The sequence below is a fragment of the Pteropus medius genome, unplaced genomic scaffold, assembly GCF_902729225.1.
Source record: "Pteropus medius unplaced genomic scaffold, Ma_sr-lr_union100, whole genome shotgun sequence".
Lineage (NCBI taxonomy): Eukaryota > Metazoa > Chordata > Mammalia > Chiroptera > Pteropodidae > Pteropus > Pteropus medius.
The window spans coordinates 12,560,511-12,583,953 of record NW_024342473.1 but is presented as its reverse complement, the minus strand read 5'-3'; the positions used below and the strand labels follow the sequence as shown (position 1 = coordinate 12,583,953).

Genomic DNA, 23,443 nt, shown 5'->3' with positions numbered 1-23,443 from the left:
TTTGCTCTCAAAATTAAAAACAAAGATCATAAATCCCTATTTGAGCATGAAGGTGGACCAGTATTTTTTGGATACTTACTCCATATTGGATGTTTCACATACTTTATCTCAGGTAATCCTGACAAGTCTGGGGCAGGCTTTATTTCTCCACTTCGCAGGTGAGGAAATGAAGCTTAGAGGTGATAATAGTTTACTTATGGTCCACAGTGCTTGGAAGTGAGGAACTAGGACTTGAATCCCAGTCCGTGTGATCTGAAGCTTGTACTCTTCTGTATCACTTCTCAAACAAATCATTTTAAAATGCTTTTCAATATTGTAAAGTTAAGGGAAAGAAATAGAGAGAAGATAAGGAAAGAAAATAAGAGTAGAAAGAGGCATAAAAAGAGCAAAAAAGGGAAAAGCAGAAAGTCTTGATTTCTTTTAAGACAGAGACATGGAGTTGTACAAAGAAAGAAAGGCACAGGAATAGATGTGTACTTTTAAAAATTAAAACACAATTCCTAGAGTTTTATACACAGAGATAGATACACAAAAGATGATGTCTGCACAAAGATATCCCTCTTTTAAAAATGTATACCTTTGAGTTAGTAATATCAAAGGTAAACATAGCTAAAATCATCAGTTAAAATATTTTTATTCCTATCTCAAGTTGAGAAATACAGATGTTCTTAAAATCATATTTTCCTGTATTTCGGTTAGAAAAATCTTTACTGTTACTCTTGGAAAGTAGAGAATGTCACATTCTATAGGAAAAAATGGTCCCAGAAAATCATTCCTATCTTGAGGGCTCTTATGCTATCACTAACAAAGACTTTCAATCCAGATGCTATTATTTACATTATTAGTCACAAATCTCAGGATGTAATTAAGATAAGAGCCAAATGTGGCCTGAGAGTGGAAAGGAATTGCTTTCCTCTTTCCTAAAATGTTGGGATTGTACCTAGATAATGTGCCTTGTGCAGCACCCAGAAGAATGATGTTTAAAATTTAGGCTTTTGAAATGAGACTATTGATTTCTGTTGTTGTTGTTGTTCCTTTATAACTAAAGGTCTTTGGAGATGGGGTAGAGATAGTAGATACCTAGTGATCTGGCTAATGACATGTTTAAAACATTTAGTAGAAAATAATTTTGTTAAAATGAATAATTAATGAAATTGTATCTTCTCATTTGTTTATGTATTTGTAACTTTTTGAACTATGAGGTGATTTTATAACTTTGTGCATCTGTCAGAATATTTGCCTCTTTTCTTTTTTTATTTTAATTAGTAATACATTATCAGCTAGTTATTCTTTTTAAGCTATTTGCGGGTTTACCAGTATGTTTACCAGTTCACTTGCTCATAGTTGCTTTTTGCACCTATTTCTTTTTTTCAGAGTTCAGTTTCTTTCTTGCTAAGTATATCCTTTAGTATCTCTTTCAATAAGGACCTGTAAAAAGTAACTCTACATATTTGTATATCTGGAAATGTCTTGAATAAGAGTGTAGAAGAGTCTGATATTTTCAGCTCTTTGGATATGATATTCCAGTCTTCGGGAGCCAATTGTTGCTCTTGAGAAGTCTGCTCCAAGTCTAATAAGTAGTCATGCCTTTGAAGATAAGATTATCATCTCTCCGGTAGTTTTTAGATTTTTCTCTTTGACCTTGATGTTCAACAGTTTCACTTGGATGTGCCTAGATGAAGGTGTGTTATTTTTCCTGTTTGGTTGGTGGACTTCAATTTAAAACACCAAATCTTTAAAATTTCACCCATGTGTCTCCAAATACTGGCTCTCCCCATTTTCTTTATTTGTAACTTCTTTTGGATATATGTGGGATCTTCTCATTTTATCCTCCATGTCTATGATTTATTTTTAAGATTTTTTAAATCTCTTTATCTGTTTGTGATGCGTTTTTGATCATTTCTTTCTATCTAACATCTAATTCATTAATTTCTTTTTGGTTATGCCTAATATAATGTGTAATCTGTCCATTAATTGGTTTTCACAATAATTATTTTTGTTTGTTTTTGAACTTTCTAATTGGTTCTTTTATAATATTGGTATTTTTATATAGTGTCTTGTTTTTCTATACATTTTTCTTAACTTTTTTTAAAACTTGTTTTAAAATCTCTTTAGATTGTTCTAATCTTGAGTTTTGGAAGTACATTTTTCCTGGGTTTTTTTTCCCCTGTTGTTTCTCTCTCTCCTTTTAATCTCCCTCTCAGTGATTTATTTCCTTATGTGACTTGTAATTTTTGACTTTGAGCTTATTTGCATCAGGGTTATTTCCCATGGAGTTCTATTTGCCATGGATTTTGAAGGTGTTTCCAACAGGTTAGTTTCACAGTTTGCTACTGCCAAGACCTTGCAGGTTTCACTAATTATGGAAGAACTTTTGTTGAATTTTTAATTCAAGATTTCTGCGTCAGATGCCAAGTTGTGGGTGTGTGTGTGTGTGTGTGTCATGTGTGTGCCTAAAGGTATATGAATAAATCAGTCCTTTCTTTTGTTTGGTATTATGTAGGCATAGAATTGGTAGAATGGAGTTCAAGCTTTTAAAATGTCTCATTTTTATTAAAGCTATTTTCAGTTCCATATTCCAATTTTGTTTTGAAGCATAAAAACTGAACTCTTACTTTCATTCATTTATGTTGTAAAAAGTAGAGTTTGTTGTTTTAAATTAAATCAACAGTTCAATACTTGGAAATTTTTTTCATGCCTTCTCTATTAACCATTGTTTTCTCCTCCAGGATGGAAGGCAGTGAGGCTTGAAGAATAGACTTCTTGTCTATAATTTACTGACTTGATTGGAAGGCACTTTGAATTATCCTTGCAATGAATAAATCTTAATGATTCATTACTTGTTGGGGAATTGAAACTATTGATTCATGTTCTGCCCTGGGAAATGTTGCTTCCCTCTGCTAAGGGTACATTGTAGGATTGATTTGGGTTCCCACTCTGCCAACAGGCAGACCATTGCCCATTTTTTAAATCTAGGATGCATGGAAATCTTCTTCAGTTCTGGTATGTAAAGTTTTGATATAGAGCTACATATATTTCCACATCTTTCCTTCAAATGTTACCCAATTAGACCAAACTTTCTGAAGAAATGAGAGATTTCTGTTATCAGAGAATAAGTTCGAGACCTGCACTATCAAATATGGAAGTCATTAGCCACAGTGACCCTTGAGCACTTGAAATGTGGTCAGATCATTGAGATGCATTGTAAGTGCAAAATACACAGTATGAAAAAAATGTAAAATATGTCATTGATAATTGTTACACTGATTACACATTGAAACAACAATATTTTAGATATATAGTGTGTTAAATGAATTACATTATTAATTTCACTTGTTTCTCTTTACTTTTTTAAAAATATGGCTAACTATAAAATTTAATATTACTTACATGGCTAGCATTATATTCTTGTTGGATGGTGCTGCTATAGAGTCCTATGAGCAGGGAAACCCATAAGTACTCTAATTAAAGAACTTCTTTCAGTTTATCATTTTCTCTTGTGCTTCTGCTTATCATTTTTTTTCCTTTTTTTTACAATTTTTGGTATAAGTTAATGCTGGGCTACCATAATGCAGGCAAATGTAAAGGGAGATGTATCTTACCTGGGTGAGGTTCTAAGAGTAGAATAAAAGGTGAAAACTGGATATAGTCAAAATTACCCTTGAAAATCCTTTGGGAAGGCTTCGAGCCATCCCTGACACATCATCTTTTATTAAGACAATTTTTTCTCTAGTAGCAGGGCAGATCACTGTTAATTCATTGAGATCACATGAGGTGGTTGGTTTGTGTTTGGTGACAGGTTATAGCAAAATACAAACCCCAAATCCACAGTCACCCTCAGCATGAAGAGATTCCTGCCTAGGAGAGGCAGGAGGGAACTGGGGTCCCTGCAGGAGCAGTGGATTTATACGTCTGGCTCACTTGCCATGGGGGGCGGGGACATGCCTGCTTTATTTATTTCTCTCTCACCCCGCTTCATCAGCCTTTCCCTGTTTTTCGCTCTTTATGTTTGCTAAATTTTGATAGTTTGATTTGCATACTTTAGCATGTAAAGATCTCTCTCTTCTCCGGTTCTAATATTCTGTGGATCTGTAATTCTAAAGGCTCATAAAAAACCATAATGAAGTTGCACAAGAATGTGAATGTACTTAATGCTGCTGAACTGTACTCTTATAAATGGTTAAAGTGCTAAATTTTATGTATCTTAACACAATTGAAAAAAGACATAATGAAACACAATTACAGTTAGTGGATGGGGTAAGAATGTGGGACATTGGAGTCAGACAGAATTGGTAAGTGGAGATGTCACAGGTTGAGTTCTCCAGGAAGCACACTCTGAGACTGAGTTTAGCATTAGGGATGATTATTTTTTAAAAGTATCTTAGCATCAAGACCTATAGAAAGAAGAGGTGGGGAGCAGAAGTGGGTACAGGGAAAAATTGAGCTGTGTTGCAGGCTCTACAGCAGGCTCTACAACAGCCTCAGTTAGTCCCACAGGGAGCTCTAGAGTGAAAAAGGCCCTACAGAGTTGTCTCAACAGTAGGCTGAAATGGCCAGGCCTTTATATTCTAACTTCAGTGATATGGGCTGTTCCTTGAAGGATGTAACCATGGATGAGGTGGCTCTCCACAGCCAAGGCAATTCCTGAAAGACTGACAGCTGAAGGCTGTCTCCAAGCAACACTCCCATAGTGGGGGCAACAAATCCTTCCTCGAAGTGCATTCAAGATGTCTCCACAGAACTTTTTTGCCACTCAGCATTTATTTCCCCCTTCAAAGTTGCACCCTGAATTCCATTTGAGGAATTACTTCTACAGCATGGGGCTTCTTCATGGAATAGTAAATTGCATGTCTTGCTCTCCTTCTGAAGTTAAATACCAACTGAAGTCTCTTTCCATGAAATTTGAATTTTGAACAAAATGACTGAAGGATGAAAAAAGCAGTCGTTCATATTTTCTCAAATAGAGGATGGGGTCATTCCGTTGCCCTGGTTTTATCCCTGTCTCCTCCATCTTCCCATTCATTCTGTGAGCTGTTCAATATCCCTCTAATTAATGTTCTCTTTTTGGGCTGAACTTAGCCAATTTATTTTGTTTGCAACCAAATAACCCCAACTGATGCACTAGGGTTCAGATCCTGGATCCACCACAGTGACAACTGGTTCTTGGAAGTACTGATTTCTAGTGTTTGCTGATTTCCAAGGTATAAATATTCCCACCATGGTCAATTTCAATACCCACGTGATGTTAACCAAGATGTAAAATTCCTGAAAGTTTAACATTTAATATTTGATCTTGAGTAAGTGTTTCTGAGTCTTGGTTTTCTCATCTGCAGATTTAGTGCAATATAATCTACCTTACAGGGTAGAGCCAGGGTGAGAGATAGTGTATTGGCCCAGAATTGTAATTAATCATCTAAGAGCTTATCAAACTAATAAGGACAGTCCCCAGTTTACCATTAGTTACAATTCTAGAATGTCAAATGCCATATACAGTAAATGTGGAAATAATGAGGATTTCTTGTTTGCCAAATTTCAATGTTGCCTCCTCTACACTACTCTTCTCTAAAGAGCTGAGGGATGACAGCATTCATGACACTGCAATATAAATTAATGGAATGAGGGAAGGAGACAGTAATTTGTCTTGGACCAACGAATAATCAGATGGAAAGTTTAAAAAATAAAATATATCCAAGGGGGTTATAGTGAAATCCTTTTTTAAAAAGCTAATATTGGAGAAGATAACTAATGACTGCCATGAGATTTAGTTATGTTAAATAAAATTTGTTTCAAGGGGTATTTTTCATGTGTAGAGACACTGTGACTTGGTCCATGTTATATGTGATTTGGTGTGTATATAATAACGTAGAATTTTAGTTAGGTTCTATTTTACCTTATCACAGAAAGAAAGATGAGAGAAAATAGTCATTAGTTAAATTCTTCAGATGCTGTAGCTATTAGACACTCCTCCCTTATTCCCCAAATCAGTCCTCACTGCCAATATCAGAATACTTAAATATTTTTTAGTTGAATTATTTATGTCTTTGTCTTCCTTAGACTACAAGTGAAAAAAGGAGAAAGAAACATTGAATGATTACTACTGAAATATTTACAAATGGAAGGATATGATGTCTGGGGTTTGTTTCAAAAAATGTTGGTTGGGGGGCAAGTAGCTAGTGCTGTAGATGGGATGGGGTTGGCCACAGGTTAATGTTTTGGGGGCTTGGTAATGGTACATGGGTTCTTGGGTTCATTGTTTTATTCTGTATATATTTAAAAGTTGCCACAATAAAATATTTTTTTAAATTGAATGATTACTAGTTAAAATATGTATGCGTAAAGCAAAGACTGGGAGAGAACACAGAAAAATGAAGAGTTATATTAGCTGTTAGAGTAGTTGAATTATGGGTGAATTATTTTTTTAAACTGCATTTAATATTATTCTATTTTATCTTTCAATAAATAAAAACCCAAAGGAAAGAAAAACTAAACAAAAAGAAACTTTTTGAAGGTGAGGACCAGTGGTGTACTAGATAGAGCTGGCTTGTATCAGATTGAAAAGACTGATTGTTAAACTTTCAGGAATTTTACATCTTGGTTAACATCACGTGGGTATTGAAATTGACCATGGTGAGAATATTTATACCTTGGAAATCAGCAAACACTAGAAATCAGTACTTCCAAGAACCAATTGTTAAACATTTACCAGCACACTACTGGTAAGGCTGTGTTGTATGCTTTCCCGCCTAGAATTACCTAAAGATCCTGAACTTAATGGATTGGTACTTATTAATTTATTCTACACATATTTAATGAGGATCTACCATGGGCAAGAAGCTGTGCTAGGTACTTCGGGGGATTCAAAATATTACTTTAAGAAGTAGAGAATATTCCAAACTTTGTGAGATAATATGCATAAGATATTACAACAAAAATGTGGCAAAAAGTACTATGTTCAGTCAGAGGCAAGGACTATAGTTAGCTGACAGCTTCCAGCTGTTCATGCCTTTAGAATCCACCTTAGTGTTCTAATTGTACATTTTAATGGGTAGATTTTATGGTACATGAATTATATTTCAATAAAATTTATTTTCAAAAAAAGGAAACAAGGCAAAGATGCCAGTCACTACTTCTACTGTTAAATGTTTTTCTGGAAGCCCTATCTATTGCAATAGAAAAAAATAAATAGAAGGTATAACTTTTGAAAGAGATTTGGAAAAATCATTTGTAGAGAATTTTATTATCTATTGAGGTAACTTCAAAAAGGAAGAAAAAAATTTTGAAGTGTTCAGTATGGTGGCTAAGGGGATATATATTACATAGGTTTGTATGTAAACACACTCACTCACATATGCCAGTTATAAAAATACTTGATTCATATTAATAGCAAAAGCTATGAAATACCTCTGAATAAACTTAATCTAAAATGTGTCAGACCTTTTCAGAAAGAATGTAAAATTTTACTAAAATACATACAATAAACTTGAACAATAGATATAAATGTTCCCAGAAGGAAAAAGTCAATATCAAAAAAAAAAAAATAAGTCATTTCTTCACAAATTAATCCATAATTGAAATGTAATTCCAAACAAAATCCTAATAGATTCTTTGGAATTTCTCATATTGTTTCTAAAGTTCAAATGGAAAGCATAAATTCCAGATAAGCCATGAAAATTTTGAAAGAAAGGAAAGAATTGTAAAAAGCAGCTGACACTTGAGTATAAAAAAATACTGATAGAATAAAATAGAAGGCCCTAAAGCAGATCCATGTACTATGGAGTTTTAGTGTGGAGATTTAAAATATAAAGATGGCACTTCAAAACAGTGAGGAAAGGTGGATTATTTAATAAATGATGTTGGGACAATTGGATACTCATGTAAGAAAAAATAATGCAAAAAAAAACCCCTTCTATATGGAAAAGATTCCATTTAAAAAATTAAAATATAAATAACAAACTAGTGGAAATATTTGTAATGTATTTTATTGACAAAGATTTAATATCCCTGATTTTATAAAGGGCTTTTATGAATTATTAGGTAAACAATCAATACGCAAGTAGACAAATGGACAAAGGATTTGAACAGATAATACACACAAAAAAAGAAATGACAATAACCGATACACATTTTTAAAAGTCTTCACTTGCAAAAGAGAACTCCTAATTACAATAAAAGTTAAGTATTATTTTTATATATTAGCAAAGATGAAAGTTATGGACAATACTCCACATTTTTAAGACTATATATAGAGAATCAAGAACTTGTAAATTATTATTAGGAATAGAAATTGGTACAACTACTGGGAAGGCATTTCCTTTAGAAATGTATTCAAAGGAAGTAAATGTGCAGAGGATGTTCACAATGGCATGTTTGCAGTATCAGAACAGTGAGAAGATTCTCAGTGTTTACTAATAGCAGATTGGTTAAATAAACTATGGTTCATCCATACAGTGGAGCTCTAAAAGAATTTAAGCTAGATCTATATTTATTAATATTGAAAATTGTCAGAGAAAAAATTAGGTTGCTTAATAGTATATAGAATTTCACTTATGTAAAAATAAAATACATATCTTTATTTGTATATTAAAAAGCCTGAAAGACAATACACCAAAGTTTTAATACTATTTGAGGAAAGAAGGGGAGGGTATCATTTATTGTGTTTTCATTTGCAAGTGATAAAAATTAGAAACAAATATGCCTAAATAATAGGTGGCCAAGTAACAAAAATGCTCAGAGGTAAAGTATACTTTGGTGAAGGGCTAATGGCAGGGATTAAACCATGTCATTCGGCTGCCGGCTTTTCCTCTGTCTTGCCCTTTGCTTTCAAAGGTAAAATCTTCTGGAAGACATGTTAAGTGAAAAAAGCCAGACACAAAAGGACAAGTACTGTATGATTCCACTTATTCAAGGTATCTAGAATCATCAAACTCAGAGACAGAAAGTAGAATGGTTTGTTGCCAAGGCCTGGGGGAAAAAGGGAATGAGAAGTTGTGGTTTAGTGGGTATAGAGGTTCTTTTTGCAAGATGAAAAGAGTTCTGGAGATTGGTGCACAATAATGTGAATGTACAGTTCAAAATTGTTAAGATGGTAAAGTTTTGTATATTTTACCACAATTTAATAAAATATTACATAAAAAAAGAAGCTAAAATCCTCATCCTAAGGCTGGCTCCCCCTGGTGGTGGTAGCTGGTGCATTCAGGCCTATGGGTTTCTTCCCTCAGGCCCAGCCCATTCATGGTGTCTCCCTCCCCTCACCCAACAGCCCAGGGCTTCCCTCTGACTGGACCATAATAGGATGGTCACGTGACTGTTCCCAAATCATGCACTATGCTGGCATCACATTCTAGGGACCTCTCTGTAAATTTAGCAAGCAGTTTTGGTTGTCACAGTGATTGGGCATTTAGAGAATGTGGGCCAGAGATAATTAGATTTCTGATAACTTAGGGGACAGTCCAATACATCACAGAATTTTCCCACATCTTACATGACTTTTAATGTCTTGCTAGACATTAATGTAGATTTATAAAACCTGTTTATAGTAACCTAAACCTAGGCCCTAACTCCATTTTATATATAAACATGAACTATTTTGCATGTTCCTAATATAAGCTGAATTTAAAGATGTGAGAATTATGGGTAAATTGAGAGAAAATAGTACTTTGTTTCATTTGGAATTTTACCAAAGGTTGTTCACTATTTCAGAAAAATCACGTTTTCAACAACCAACAACACTTATGGTATTTGAGTCACCAGTTCAGCTATGCCTATTGCAATTCACACTGCATAATGCAATTCACACTGCATAATTTATCTCTGAAATCAAGATGTATCTGCCAATCAAAGACATCTTAGATTCTATGAAATACAGTACTGAATATTAGTCTGCATTTGTAGCTGTTGCATTCACTTTTTACCTAGATTCTTGTAACAACCTCCCAACTGGTCTCCCTGCTTCCACCTTACAATCTATTCTCAACAGAACAGCCAGATTTTCCTTTTAAAATGTAGGTCATTGGACTTAAAGAGGATTTTATAAATTTGACCTCAAAGGCAAGGGAAGTAAAATCAAAATTAATGAATGGGACTACATCAAACTAAAAAGCTTCTGCACAGCAAAAGAAACTATCAACAAGGTAAAGAGATAACCATCTGAATGGGAAAATATATTCAAGCAACACCTCCGATAAGGGCTAATATCCAAAATATACAAAGAACTCATACAACTCAATAACAACAAAAAAATAAACAGTCCAATCAAAAGATGGGCAGAGAACCTGAATAGACACTTTTCCCAAGAAGATATACAAAAGGCCAACAAACATATGAAAAGATGCTCATTTTTGCTAGCTATTAGGAAAATGCAAATCAAAACCACAATGAGATACCATTTCACACCTGTTAGAATAGTTGTTATCAACAGGACAAATAATAACAAATGTTGGAGAGGATACAGAGAAACTGCTGGTGGGACTGCAAATTGGTACAGCCACTATGGAAAACAGTATGGAGGTTCCTCAAAAAACTAAGAATTGATCTACCATATGATCCAGCAATCCCTCTACTGGGTGTTTACCCCAAAGACTTGAAAACTCATATCCGAAAAGATATTTGCACACCAATGTTCATAGCAGCATTGTTAATGGTGGCCAGGACATGGAAGCAACCTAAGCGTCCTACGATAGATGATTGGATGAAGAAGCTGTAGTACATATATGCAGTAGAATATTAGTCATAAGAAGAGATGAAATACTGCCATTTGTGACAACATTGATGGACCTCTAGATAATCATGCTAAGTAAAATAAGCCAGACAGAAAAAGTTGAAAATCACATGATATCACTTATATGTGGGATATAAACCTAAAAGCAACAAACGAACAGGACAAACAAACGATGACTCATCAACATAGACAATAAACTAGTGGTTACCAGAGGGTAGGGAGAAGGCGGGGAGAGGTAGATGGGGTAAAAGAGGTCAAATATGTGGTGACAGAAAGAAATCTAACTATGGGAGGGGAACACGCAAAGCAATATATATATGCCTTACTGTTAAATTCTACACCTGAAACTGACTGGATTTTGTTAACCAATGTCACACACACAAAAAAAAAACCCCACAAACAAACAAACAAACAAATAAAAAGATATATCAAAAAAATAATAATAAAATAAAATGTAAGCCAGATCATGTCACACTTCTCTGCTCAAAACCTCATGTCACACTATTTTACTGAGAGTACAAGCCTTATGATGTCCTATGAGGGCTCTGCGAGGTCTGGCTCTGTTACCTCTCTGACCACTCTCCTACTTCTGCTTTTTCTTATACTACTCACTCCAGTTTATGTCACTGGCCACTTATAATAGCTCTACGCTCACCAGACAAGCTTCTCCCTTAGAATTTTGCATTGGCTATTCCCTGTGCTTGGATACTTTTTCCCTAGATATCTACATGATTCAGTCCCTTAACTCCTTCAAATCTTTGCTCAACTGTTACCTTCTAGTGAGGCCTGCATTGACCACTCTATTTGAAACTGTAACCAGCTACCCACTTTCCTACCGCTCTGAACTCTGGTTTCCCCTTATCCTGTTTTACTTTTTTCTGCAATAACACTTATCCCTTCTAATGTAGTATATAATTTACTCTGTATTATGTTGATTATTTGTTGTTCATATCCCTCCACCCTGTTACAATGTAAGCTCCATGAGGCAGGGATTTCTGTCTGAATCCCCAGCAAACTTAGGACAATGCCCACCACATAGTGCTCAATAACTGTTTGTTGAATGGTGATTCTACCAAGCCTCTAACTACTTCATTATGTCTTCTATTATAGTTGTGCCCAAGCACATATCGTTTAAAAAATTATTTTCCTATTATTTCTTCTTAGATTATAAGTCAGGATGGTAAGGCAGTTTTATGAAATGTTTGTTACAATATCAGAGTTTGGATGTTAGGTTTGAGAATCTCTGGTTTAGACCATTCCAGAAGCCACTGCTGGAGCTGTGGGTAGTGATAATCCCACTCAAACTGCCTGGCTCTTCCTGGATAGGAGGGATGGGGTGGGTATTGGGAAGGCAACCACAGTGCTGGTGGAAACAAAGAAATAAGCTTCACTTTGCAATTTTATTATACTCCCATATTGTTCATGTTGTTTGAATATTTTACAATGAATATTCATTCCTTTTGTAATAAGCAAAACAAATAAGGATATTTTATTTAAAAAACTACTGCAAAATATAGAAACCAGATAAGCAAAAAATAAAAAATAAAAAATCACCTATATTCATACTCCCCATGGATAACCACGGCCAACATTTTATTTTATAGCCTTTTGTTTTCAGGCATGGGTATAGATATAGAGATTTTCTAATGATGGCTCTGGATAATAGGAATCATGTGGTTGGAGGTGTCCTTTGTCAATATTATTCTGGCAGCCATTTGCATTTTGGATTCACGGTAGGACTAGGTTGTAACCTAACAATGGGGAAGGAGGATTTAGACCAGACCAATAGGAATGGAAAGGGACACTACTCAGAGATATGGTAAAGGAAACATGGGGTGACTTAGTGTGGGTGGGAGCAGCAATTTTGTTTTGTTTTGTTTTGTTTTGTGGCATCTGCGTATTCCAACCTTGCATTCAAGAACATTAGAGATGAGGGAGAACATTTTGTCTGCTATTTCGTGCTCTTGCTCTCCTCTGTCTCTCTTGCTCTCTCTTTAAAAAAAAACAAAAAACACAACAACAATAAACCACACATTTAAGTGTGAAATTCAATGAGTTTTGATATACGTATACATTTGTGAAACTATCGCCACAATCAAGATAACATCCATCCATCATCCCTGCTAATGTCCTCATACCTTTTCTTCTCTCCCTTTCCTATTCTGTCTCTAGAAAACTGATCTGCTTCCTGTTACTATAGGTCAGCTTGCATTTTGTAGAATTTTATATAGATTCATACAATATGTATTTTTTCTCTTGTGGCTTTCACTTAGCATGGCTATTTTGAGATTCATACACTTTATTGTGTGTATCAGTAGTTCCTTTTTTATTACTGAGTAGTATTCCATTGTGTGGATATACCAAAATTTGTTTATCTATTCACCCATTGATGGACATTTGGGCTATTTTTAGTCTTCTGCTATTACAAATAAGTCAGCTATAAACATTCATATATAAATTTTATGTGGATATGCCTTCCTGTCTTTTGGATAAATACATATGAGTGGATTGACTGGGCTATCCAGTAATTATTCTGTTCTAAATTTTGGTTCTATATCTAAAAGTGCACCTTTCTCTTTTGTTTGCTCTCCCTGACCAAATTAGTATTGTGGTATTTTTATTTTTATATTACTAGTTTTTTCCAAATAAACAACTGAGAAACAAACAAACAAAAAATGGTGGTCTGGTACTTTTTTCTTCTAAGTGAGCATGCATGTGGGAGATTGCATGAACTTGATGGAATCCCACAATGCCAAAGGCAATACACTTTTATGTGGGGCAGTGGTAACCAAATAACCACACATACGGGTCCAAGGTAAGAGTGTGGGCGGGGAAAGGGGGCTGGTAATCATTACTTTTCCAAAGAAATGACTCTGTGATGGAATTTCAGAGGTGTGGGGGTATCATTTATGGGCTGTATGGACAAGGTAAATTTGGTCTAGACAGCTAGCCAACCCATAGAAATTCTGAGAGACTGTCAGGAAAAAGGCAAACAGCCCCAGAATGACAGGGATCCTGGGAAGACTGAGGAACTCATAGTAGCCTGTGTCACTATCTGCCCTTTTATCCTGACCTTCTGTTTCCGTTTTTATCTACTTTTTAAAAAACTGAGATCCAGTTCCTTTTAGTTTTGTGTGTGCATTAAGATATATATATATATAACATAAAATTTACCATTTTAACCATTGTAGGTGGTTCAGTGACATTAAGTACATTCATGATGTTGTACTGGTACCATCACCACTATCCATTTCCAGAACTTTTTCATTTCAACAGGAACTCTGCACTTATTCCACTGGGCCCCAACTTTTTTGGCCCCAGGAACCAGTGCTCCTATGAGAATCTAATGCCTGATGATCTGAGGTAGAGCTGAGGCAGTGATGCTAGTGCTGGGGAGCGGCTGCAAATACAGATGAAGCTTCACTTGCTCTCCTGCCTCTCACTTCCTACTGTGTGGCCCAGTTCCTAATAGGCCACAGACTGGTACCGGTCCATGGCCCAGGGGTTGAGGACTCCTGCATTAAACAATAGCTCTCCATCCCCTTTCTTCTTTCCGTCTCCAACAACTTACTCATTCTATGTACCTCATATAAGTGGAATCATAGAGTATTTGTCCTTTTGTACTAGGCTTATTTCACTTAGCAGTGTTTTCAAGATTCACCCATGCTGTAGCATGTATCAGAATTTTATTCCTTTTTAAGGCTGAATAATATTCTATTGTTAGTCTATAACACATTTTGTTTATCTATTCATCCGTTGATGGAACTTGTATTGTTTCCACCTTTTGGCTATTGTGAATAATGTTGCTATGAACATTGGTGTACGAGTATCTGTTTTGAGTTTGTGCTTTCTTTTGTGTACGTACCTAGGAGTAGAATTGCCATATTATATAGTAATCGTGTGTTTAACTTTTTAAAGAACCACCAAACTGTTTAACATAGCAGCTGCACCATTTTACACTCTCACAAGCAATGTACAAGTTTTCGAATTTCTTCACATCTTCTCTAACACTTGTTATTTTGTTTTTTGTTTTTTTAAATAATAGCCATCTTAATGAGTATGAAGTGGTATCTCATGTGGTTTTGACTTGCATTTCCCTAATGACTCATGAGATTGAGCATCTTTTCATGTGCATATTGACCATTTGTATGCCTTCTTTGAAGAAATGTCTATTCAAATCCTTTGCTTATTTTTAATTGGGTTGTTCCTATTATTGTTGAATTGTAGTTCTTTATACATTCTAGATATTAATTGCTTACCAGATATGTGATTTGTAAGTATTTTTTCCATTCTGTGGGTTATCTTTTAACTCTCAAGTGTCTTTCCTTTTAATATTTGAAAGATGACTATGCCATATAATTTATGAGTATTGAACTTTGGAGACTAAGAATATATGAAGAGTAAACTGTTATAAAAGTTAGAAGTTACTCTGATTCATATTTTGCAATGTTGGAAAAAATCTATAATTAAGCTGGCTAGCATTTGGGTATAAATATTAAGCTGTTTATTATCTACATGTATTTTATACATTTATATATATTTATAACTTAAATATATTTATATTTATTTTTAACATTTTTAAAGACTAGTTGGTGCTGTAGTAACTATAATCAGATAGAATCTAATTTGAGAATTTCCTGATCTTGTATACAATTTGTTACCTTATAATATACTCAATAGTAAAGATAAAAAGCAAAAAAAAAAAAGAAAAGAAAAGAAAAGAAAAGATAAAAAGCACAGGAAACAAATTTGACCACTTCATAAGGTCTGTTTACTTCTCTCAAAAAATTTTTTATGTGAAATAAACCTAATTATAAAAAAGTACATGAAACTGATATGAGTTTCATAAATGGCTACAAAGTGAATGACATCGTAAAAATACTTTTGGGTCAAGAATTAGAACACTGAGTTCTGTTTACTTAATAAACAGGAACCACATATCTACCACATGTCAAGCTGGTGAATCCCTAGACTCAGTGTTATGGGATACTGAAGGGAAGTATGTCTGTCCTGGGCATTATTCCTGGGGTGTGAGGAGTATGTTCAGCCTCTTGAAAATGAAGTAGGATGGAGAGGTGATGCTGCTAACCTGGCCTCTGGCTAATCCTTGCTATCAACTCATGGTTCCTAACCTTGGCACTATTGATATTTTGTGCCAGATAATTCTTTCTTGTGGGGGAGCTATCCTATATATTGTGGGATGTTTAGCAGCATCCCTTGTTTCTACCCACCATTGACACCAAAGACACCTCCCAGTTGTATACTATAACAGTCCCCAGACATTATCAAATTCCCAGGGGACCAAAATGACCCCCGGTTGAGACCCAATGAATTAACCGAATATTTACTATGTGCTAGGTGTGGTTCTAAGAACAATACATGTTATTTTGATCTTCATGTTTGTGCCCATTTTGCAGATAAGGAACTGAGCTTCAGCATGAGTAGGTGGATTATTAAAGGTGATACAGTGAATGGCTAAACTGGAGTTTAAACACAGACCTATCAGTCCTCACTTTGTTTTCAACAATCACGTAAATTTGCCTCCCAGGCTGTGGAGGGTAGGATGTATTCCAGTTCTTGCTTTTCCACATAGTCTAAGGCTAAGACATTTCTAAATCTATATTTCCAAGCTTTTGACTGGATATTTTCTTTTGGTTCTCCTACTGTTTAAACTAAACATGCCTGAAACTAAAGTCATCATTTTTGCTCTTTTCCTGTTTTTTTCTCACTTTTTTTCAGTTAATCATTCTTCTAACTATATTAAACCTCAGTTATCTCTGTTTACCTTCACAGGCAGATTCTCATATTTTTGTACATCCTGTCCAAATTCTATATTTCATTTCTAAAGAAAAAGCATTTTTAATGATTAATAATGAAACCCTAATCAAAATCCCAATATGAATCTTTGCGGAACTTAAGTTTACTCTAAGGTTCCTCTGAAAAAGAAGGTCCTTAAAAATAGTCTAAGTTTAGAAAAAAAAAGTGAAAGGGAGTTGCTATATTTATTTTTATTTATCAAATACACATGGTTCCTATTATGTGTCAGGCACTATTCTAAACACTATACAAATATTTACTCATTTAGTACCACATATGAGACATCAATATAGATTATAAAACAATAATAATTAAAGCAGTGTGATATTAGCATAGGAATAGAAAACTTGAGCAGTAGGACTGTATCAGTCAGGTCCTCTAGAAGCCAATACCTGATGAATTAGAAGAATACGAGATTCATTTGGGGGAAATGCCTGTGAAGGACAAAAGGGAAAGCAAGGCCTTCAGATCACAATTTAGGTCCAACACCTATGCAAGGAGAAAGGGAAGGAAGGAGGATTGGGTAGGAAGAGCCTCATACTGTAATGAAATTCTGAGAAAATCTCAGTCAGGCCAATGGAGAGCTCCAAAGGAAAGACTTCCCATAGAAGAGCCCTATTTTGGACAGAACTGGTCCAGCTCTAGTACCCCTACTGTGCTCAATAACTGTCTGGCAAAAGACTAGAGGGAGCATGGCTTCAGCATGAACATTGTAGTGGATCTTGGAGGTATGGCAGCTGGAGACTGTCAGCCAATTACGCTTCTCACAATAGGCTCTGTCTTGGAGGGACATCTGAGCAGTGGCTGCCAGAGGTATGGTGTGAAGATTCAAGAACAGATTCATTTATACATGTGAAACTTATTTATAATAAATTAAGTATTTCAAATCAGTGGGAAAAAGATGGATGTTGAAACAACCAGCTATCCATGTGAAAATAATTAATTTAGATCCCTACTTCACGTTGTCCTCAATATAAATAAATCCAGATGGAGTAAAAAATTATAAAAATATTTGAAGAAAAAAATTTTGAATAATCTTGTTGTGGAGAAGGCTTCGTATGCAAAATGCAACACCTGGAAGTCATAAAAGAAATGACTGAGAGAGATTTGATTAAAAATCTAAAACTTCTGTATGGAAAAAAGCATCATTAATAAAATTAAAAATCAGGTGGTATATTTGTAGAAAATATTTGTGCCATATATAACAAGCAAAGGATTGAAAGGCAGAATATAAAAAGATCCTCCACATCAATAAGGAAACAACACGACAAGAAAATTAACAAGGATATTCACAGTATATTAATGGTTCATAAACATAGGAGAAAGTGTTTATACTCACTGGTTATCAGGAAAGTGGAAATTGTTGAGCAAACCAGATGTGCAAAATTTAAAACTACATTTTTATACTATTATATAAAATATTCCAGAGTAGCTGGAAAAATGAATATTCGGCTTTTCCAGCCTCTAAAGGGGAAGCGGGGAAAGAAGAAATGACTTAAGAAGAGATTTTAATTTAGTGAGCCCTCAGTATCTACCATATCCATAGGTAAAGGTAAAGGAAAAGGAATGGTTGTACAAACTATGGTACATCCTTGCTAAGGAAAACTATGCAGAAAATAAGTGTCGATGAAAAAGGGGCCTAAACCTGAAAAGTTCGGGGGGGTCCAGCATGGTGGGCTCCACAAATTCAGAGACCAAAAGTAACCATGTAGGATGGTCTGAACATAAAACTTCCTAACTAAAAGCAGGTCATGGCAGGTAGTCACATCATGGGCCTGTAACTTCTTTAACAAAGATTATTTATTACCTTAAGTGAGGCTATTGTCTTTTTGATAAGATAGATAACTCTTGGAATATCAGAGTAATCCTTTTCCAGACCGCTCAGGGCACAACCCGCTGCATCAGAGAATGAGACCACAGAACCCCTTATTTTCTTGTCCCCTGCATACCATCTCTATATGCAGTCAATGTTAATTATTAACTTTCCTATACCCACCAATGTAAAAGAAGTTTATGTCTCTCCATTTTACTTTTTATCCAATCCCGCTTTGCTTTCTCCCACCTCCCTAATCTACCAGCAATGGATTTCATGTAACTCTACTTCTGTCTCCTCTTATGACTGTAATGTAAAAAATAAGCTGCAAAACATCCATTCTCTGGAGCATTTGCTCAATTTCTTGAGATTTTGCTTCCTGGCAATTGTGTGTTTCTTACCTCGAGATAAGTCTGTACGGGCTGATACGGAAAGATTTTCCAAGATGAGGAACAGTACACATACCTGATTTTATAAATAGTCATGCTTCGCTTAATGACAGTGATACATTTTGAGAAATGCATCATTAGGCAATTTCATTGTTGTGCAAACCTTTAGTTCAGCCCAAATAAACTCATTAAAATTCTCTACAGGTTTGGATGTTTCTTACCTCGAGATAAGTCTGTACAGGCTGATATGAAAAGATTTTTCAAGGTGAGGAACAGTATGCATATCTGATTTTATAAACAGTTATGTGTTGCTTAATGACGGTGATACATTTTGAGAAATGCATCATTAGGCAATTTCATTGTTGTGCAAACCTTATAGAGTGCATTTCTACAAACCTAGGTGGTATAGCCTACTATATGCGAAGGCTATACAGTATCTTACGGATCACCATCGTAAATGTGGTCTGTCCTTGACCCCAAAATATTATGCAGCACGTGACTGTGTATTAAAAGAAAATGTAGTAGTTTTATCTCTGGGGTTGAAGTAGGAATAGAAGTAGAGGAAGATTTTAAGGATTTACTCTATATTTCTGTATTACTTAAGTCATTTACATTAAATTCCTATATTTTTTGAGAGATTAAAAAAGATACATTAAGCGATTACTACCTTTCTTCTCAAAAACTCAAGAAAGTAAAACCCTAATTCTCTTCTCTGTCCATGGAATCCACTCACCATGTTTTTCCACAACTTTTGATTTTTCTTACTTCTCTATTCCCATAGCTATACCCCATCTCTATTTGAGTCTGGTTAATTCTAATAGCTTTCTAACTAACATTCAGACTTCCAGTCTTTCTTTACCCCTTTCCTGCAGTCCATAGCTAGCTTATTTTTCCTAAGAAAAACCCTCTGTCCACAAATATTTGATGGTTCCCCCAGTTTACAGAGAGGTACTAGCAAGGGTTCCTTGGGAAAAAGAGTTCTGTGGTCTAGTGAATCTGGTAAATGCTGTCTGCGTTCAACACAGTTAAAAAAAATTTCTTCAGAGTGGAGAGGTGGTCTTTAAAATGCCAGTGTACTAAGGAACTTCTAAGGGGATGGGGAGAGACAGTGTGTAGTTCTCAATTTATTTGACCATGCAATCCTTTTAAGGAACACTACTGACCTTCTCAGAATACACATTGAGAAACGACTTAAAGGAAAAAGTTTATAATTATTCTTCTGACATTAATGGCCTTGTCAACATGTTCTTATCTAATTTCCTTCACTTCCCAAAATGAGTTCCCTTCCCTGCTTTTTCCTTCAGGGGTTAATGCTAGTTCCTCCTTCTTCAGGGAGTTCTTCCTAATTATCTCAGTCTCTGAACTGTGGCACTTATCACCAGAACTCTCATTAGTTACTCAAAACTGTATAGTTATTGATATTCCACTTTTCTAGGGCCCATCTTGTGTACCCACCTGACTAGTGCCAGGACTGTGTCTTATAAATAATCTGTAGTACAAATCATATTTGGCTGCTTGAATAATGTTGTGCTTCTCCCTTGTTGTGGAGAAGCTCACCCTTGCACAAGGCAGCATCTAGGCCTTAGATAAACCTTCTATTGCTTTACACTGTCACAGAAAGCACTGAAAATGGTACTGTATTAGTTTTTTTCTGTTGCTGCTGTAACAAATTACTACAAACTTGGTGAAAGGAACAAAATCAAGGGCGGTATTTCTTCTGGGGGCCTTAGAGAAAAATCCATTTCCTTGCCTTTCCATCTTCTGGAAGCCTCTGCATTCCTAGGCTCCTGGCTCCCTTCCTCCATCTTCAAACCACAAGAGCTAGTCAAGGCTGTTAAAGAACAAAAATCAACGAAGTAAATTTGAAGATCTAATTGGATTTATTAAGCAATTCATGAATCAGGCAGCACTTCAGCTAGCAACCAGAAAGGAGCTCCAAGAGGTTGTACAAAATGGAAAACTTTTATAGGAAGAAGGGTATGACGGGGGATATTATTACCAAAGGAAAAGAATGAATTACTTTTAGGCCAAGTCACATTCTTTTGGGGACAGAAAATGGCAGGGGTTTTGTTTACATCATTCAGATTACCTCACATTATTATTGATCAGGAAATTCCAGACTGATTGGTTTAAAATTCTAGTCCTGGTAGAGGTTGAAACTGCAATTAGGTTAGTCAAGTTTCAGTTAAGTGACATGACCTGTTGTTTCTTTTTCTTTCTTTTCCCCCTTTCTCCCTTTTCTTCTTTTTTCTTTTAAACGAGCCTGTTCACCTAAAAATAAAAGGCCAAGGTGAGAGACAACAAGCCTTTGAGATCCAAAAGAATAGCTATTCAAAAACTCTGATTCAAAAAGAAACCCAAATAGTGTTCTGATTAGGAAGTGAAGGCAAGGAATATTTATGAGAAAGGAGAGGGGAAAAATTACACGAATAGAAGGAAGACGTTTCTTTAGGTGCAGATAATCTGACAAAGTGATGCTAATTCTAAAGAATAACTTTAATTTTCAGTCCAGTGATCATAGTGTCTGCTTTTCTGTTAGCTTTGCAAACAGTTGTTTGGAGTACGATGGTGCTTTAGGCCCAGTCTAAAGGTTATTTTGCCTAGCTTTTAACAACCCAAAGGGTTGAGGAATAAGATATTCAAGGTAGTTCTTTTGGGATGGCAGCTTCGACTCCCAATTTGGCTGTTTAAATTATTTTTTACAAGGTCCTCTCACATCACATGACCTCCTCTGCCTCCTGTTTCCACTTTTAAGGACCCCTGTGACAACATTAGACCCACCTGGAGAAGCAGCATAATCTCAGTATTTTAAAATCAGTTGATTTGCAACCTTAATTTCCCTTTGTCACGTAACCCAACATAGTCACCGTTCCTAAGGATTGGGAAGCGGACATCTTGGTAGCCATCATTTTGTTTGTTAAAGGCACCCTTGTTTCAAAAGTCTAAATTGAGGGTTTGCATATAGGTGATAGAGGGTGTGGCAATAAATAGGAAAAGCTTTTTGGAATAACAAAACTCTTCAAATACAGGGGGGCCCTGCTGCCTGATCTTCAGCAAATCACTCCTCTCAGTATCCACATTTCCACTAAAATAGAAATCGCCATCCTTAGCTCTGCTTGTTAAATGAAATTAATTATATAAATGATTTAGCCTCAGAGATTGACATTGGGGTTCAGGAAGTTCCTGATGAATCTTGAGGAGGGTAGGAGAGATTCTCTGAATGACCTGGGATAGTTTGAGAGATTTCCGAGAAATGGAGTGAAAAGCGCCTGCCCTTGCCAGAATTCACGTTGGAGTTTGAAAATTCTAGCAAAAAGAATCAAGTTTCATCGAAGCTTTTCAATTAGGTTTGAGGCAGAGGGCCCAAGTTAAAAAAAAAAAAATGAAAAGTCTCCTTAGGAATCACTCAGGTGACAGAATACAGAATCGACGAGGAAAATTTATGATGTCTTCGCAGGCAAAGGTCAAATTTTTTGAAATTCTCTCCTTACTTAGTTCAAGGCGATAAAGGTGATATATACTGCAGTTGTATAACAATTACTTAGTAAACAAATAAATTTAAAAACCTGGTCGGAAGAAAAGTAAGCGGTGTAGGTTCCACCGAGATTTGAACTCGGATCGCTGGATTCAGAGTCCAGAGTGCTAACCATTACACCATGGAACCGCCACACATGTGGGGCCGCCTTCAGCTCTCTAATTCTTAGAGAACCCCGCCCCATCCACAAACCTAACCATCAGAAACGTGATTAACGCGCTCCCCAGAGCCCGGGTTCCGGCAGGACAGCGCGAAGAACGAGGGCGAGGCCGCTAAGAATGTGGTGGGTGGCCACCAGGGGTGTGGTTAGCTGAGAGTCCACGGACTCAGTTTCTCTTCTGGGCCTACAAGGGAAGGTAAGAATTTGAAGACCTACGCGGTGGTCTCGCGCGCCCCGCTTCCTGGGCACAGAGGCGGGGCTCCGCCCCCCGGAAGTACTTCCCCTACGGACCTGAAGCTCGCCGGAAGTGGCGTAGCGACAGGGAGGGGTTCTTCACCCGGTCCGGCAGCTGAAGCTCTGCACTCGGTTTACCCCTGCAGCGACGCCCCCTGGTCCCACCGATACCACTACTGCTCCCGCCCCTTAGCTCCTCGGCCGCGCAATGGGCACCCGCGACGACGAGTACGACTACCTCTTCAAAGGTGAGGTCATGGGCTCTCCCACTCTCCACCGAGTCTCGTTCGCGGGCCCAGGACTCTCCCGGGGGACCGGCGTGGGGGCTACCCTTGTACTGAAATCGGCCTCGCTCAGCCCTTCCCTCTCTGTGCCGTTTGTCTTGCGGTCTCCCAGCTCAGCTCCTTTTCCTCCCCTAGACAGGGGGTCCTCGCCACACATCTCCCCATAGGCCTTTGCTAGCGTCAGAGCCCCTCACCGGTGCCCTTCTCACGGCGGGTTGTCTTCTTCCAAATCATCGTCTTTCTCGGGTTCTAGGGCCCCTTCAAAGGGGTCGCTCCTCCCACCATCTATTTTTCGGATTTGGCGCCCCCTCCCCCTCAGTATGCATCCTGTCCGGCTTACTCCCCTTCCTGAATCGCTTTGACCCTCCCTTCCCTTCGTTCCTCACCTTGCCTTCAGCGCAGACTCCCACTACCGGTCTTTTTAAAAAATTTTATCTGCCCCCCCTTTCCCCTCTGGCTAGTTGCTACTCTGCGTGCGTCTCCTAACAGCCCCT

The 23,443-nt window shown here is 36.6% G+C and overlaps 1 protein-coding gene and 1 non-coding gene across 2 annotated transcripts in view; one reads left to right on the top strand and one right to left on the bottom strand.

The window, feature by feature from the left end:
* Positions 1-22,328: 22,328 nt before the first annotated feature.
* On the bottom strand, positions 22,329-22,400 carry TRNAQ-CUG (transfer RNA glutamine (anticodon CUG)). Its single transcript has one exon. It is a non-coding gene; the product is annotated as a tRNA-Gln (tRNA).
* A 325-nt stretch (positions 22,401-22,725) lies between these two features.
* The window catches only part of RAB11A (RAB11A, member RAS oncogene family), a 14,062-nt gene continuing 13,344 nt past the window's right edge, over positions 22,726-23,443 (top strand). Inside the window, exon 1 of the mRNA XM_039865258.1 lies at positions 22,726-22,913. Within this exon, the coding sequence (XP_039721192.1) occupies positions 22,874-22,913 (40 nt within the window). The 5' untranslated portion in view covers positions 22,726-22,873. The remainder of the gene's footprint in view (positions 22,914-23,443) is intronic.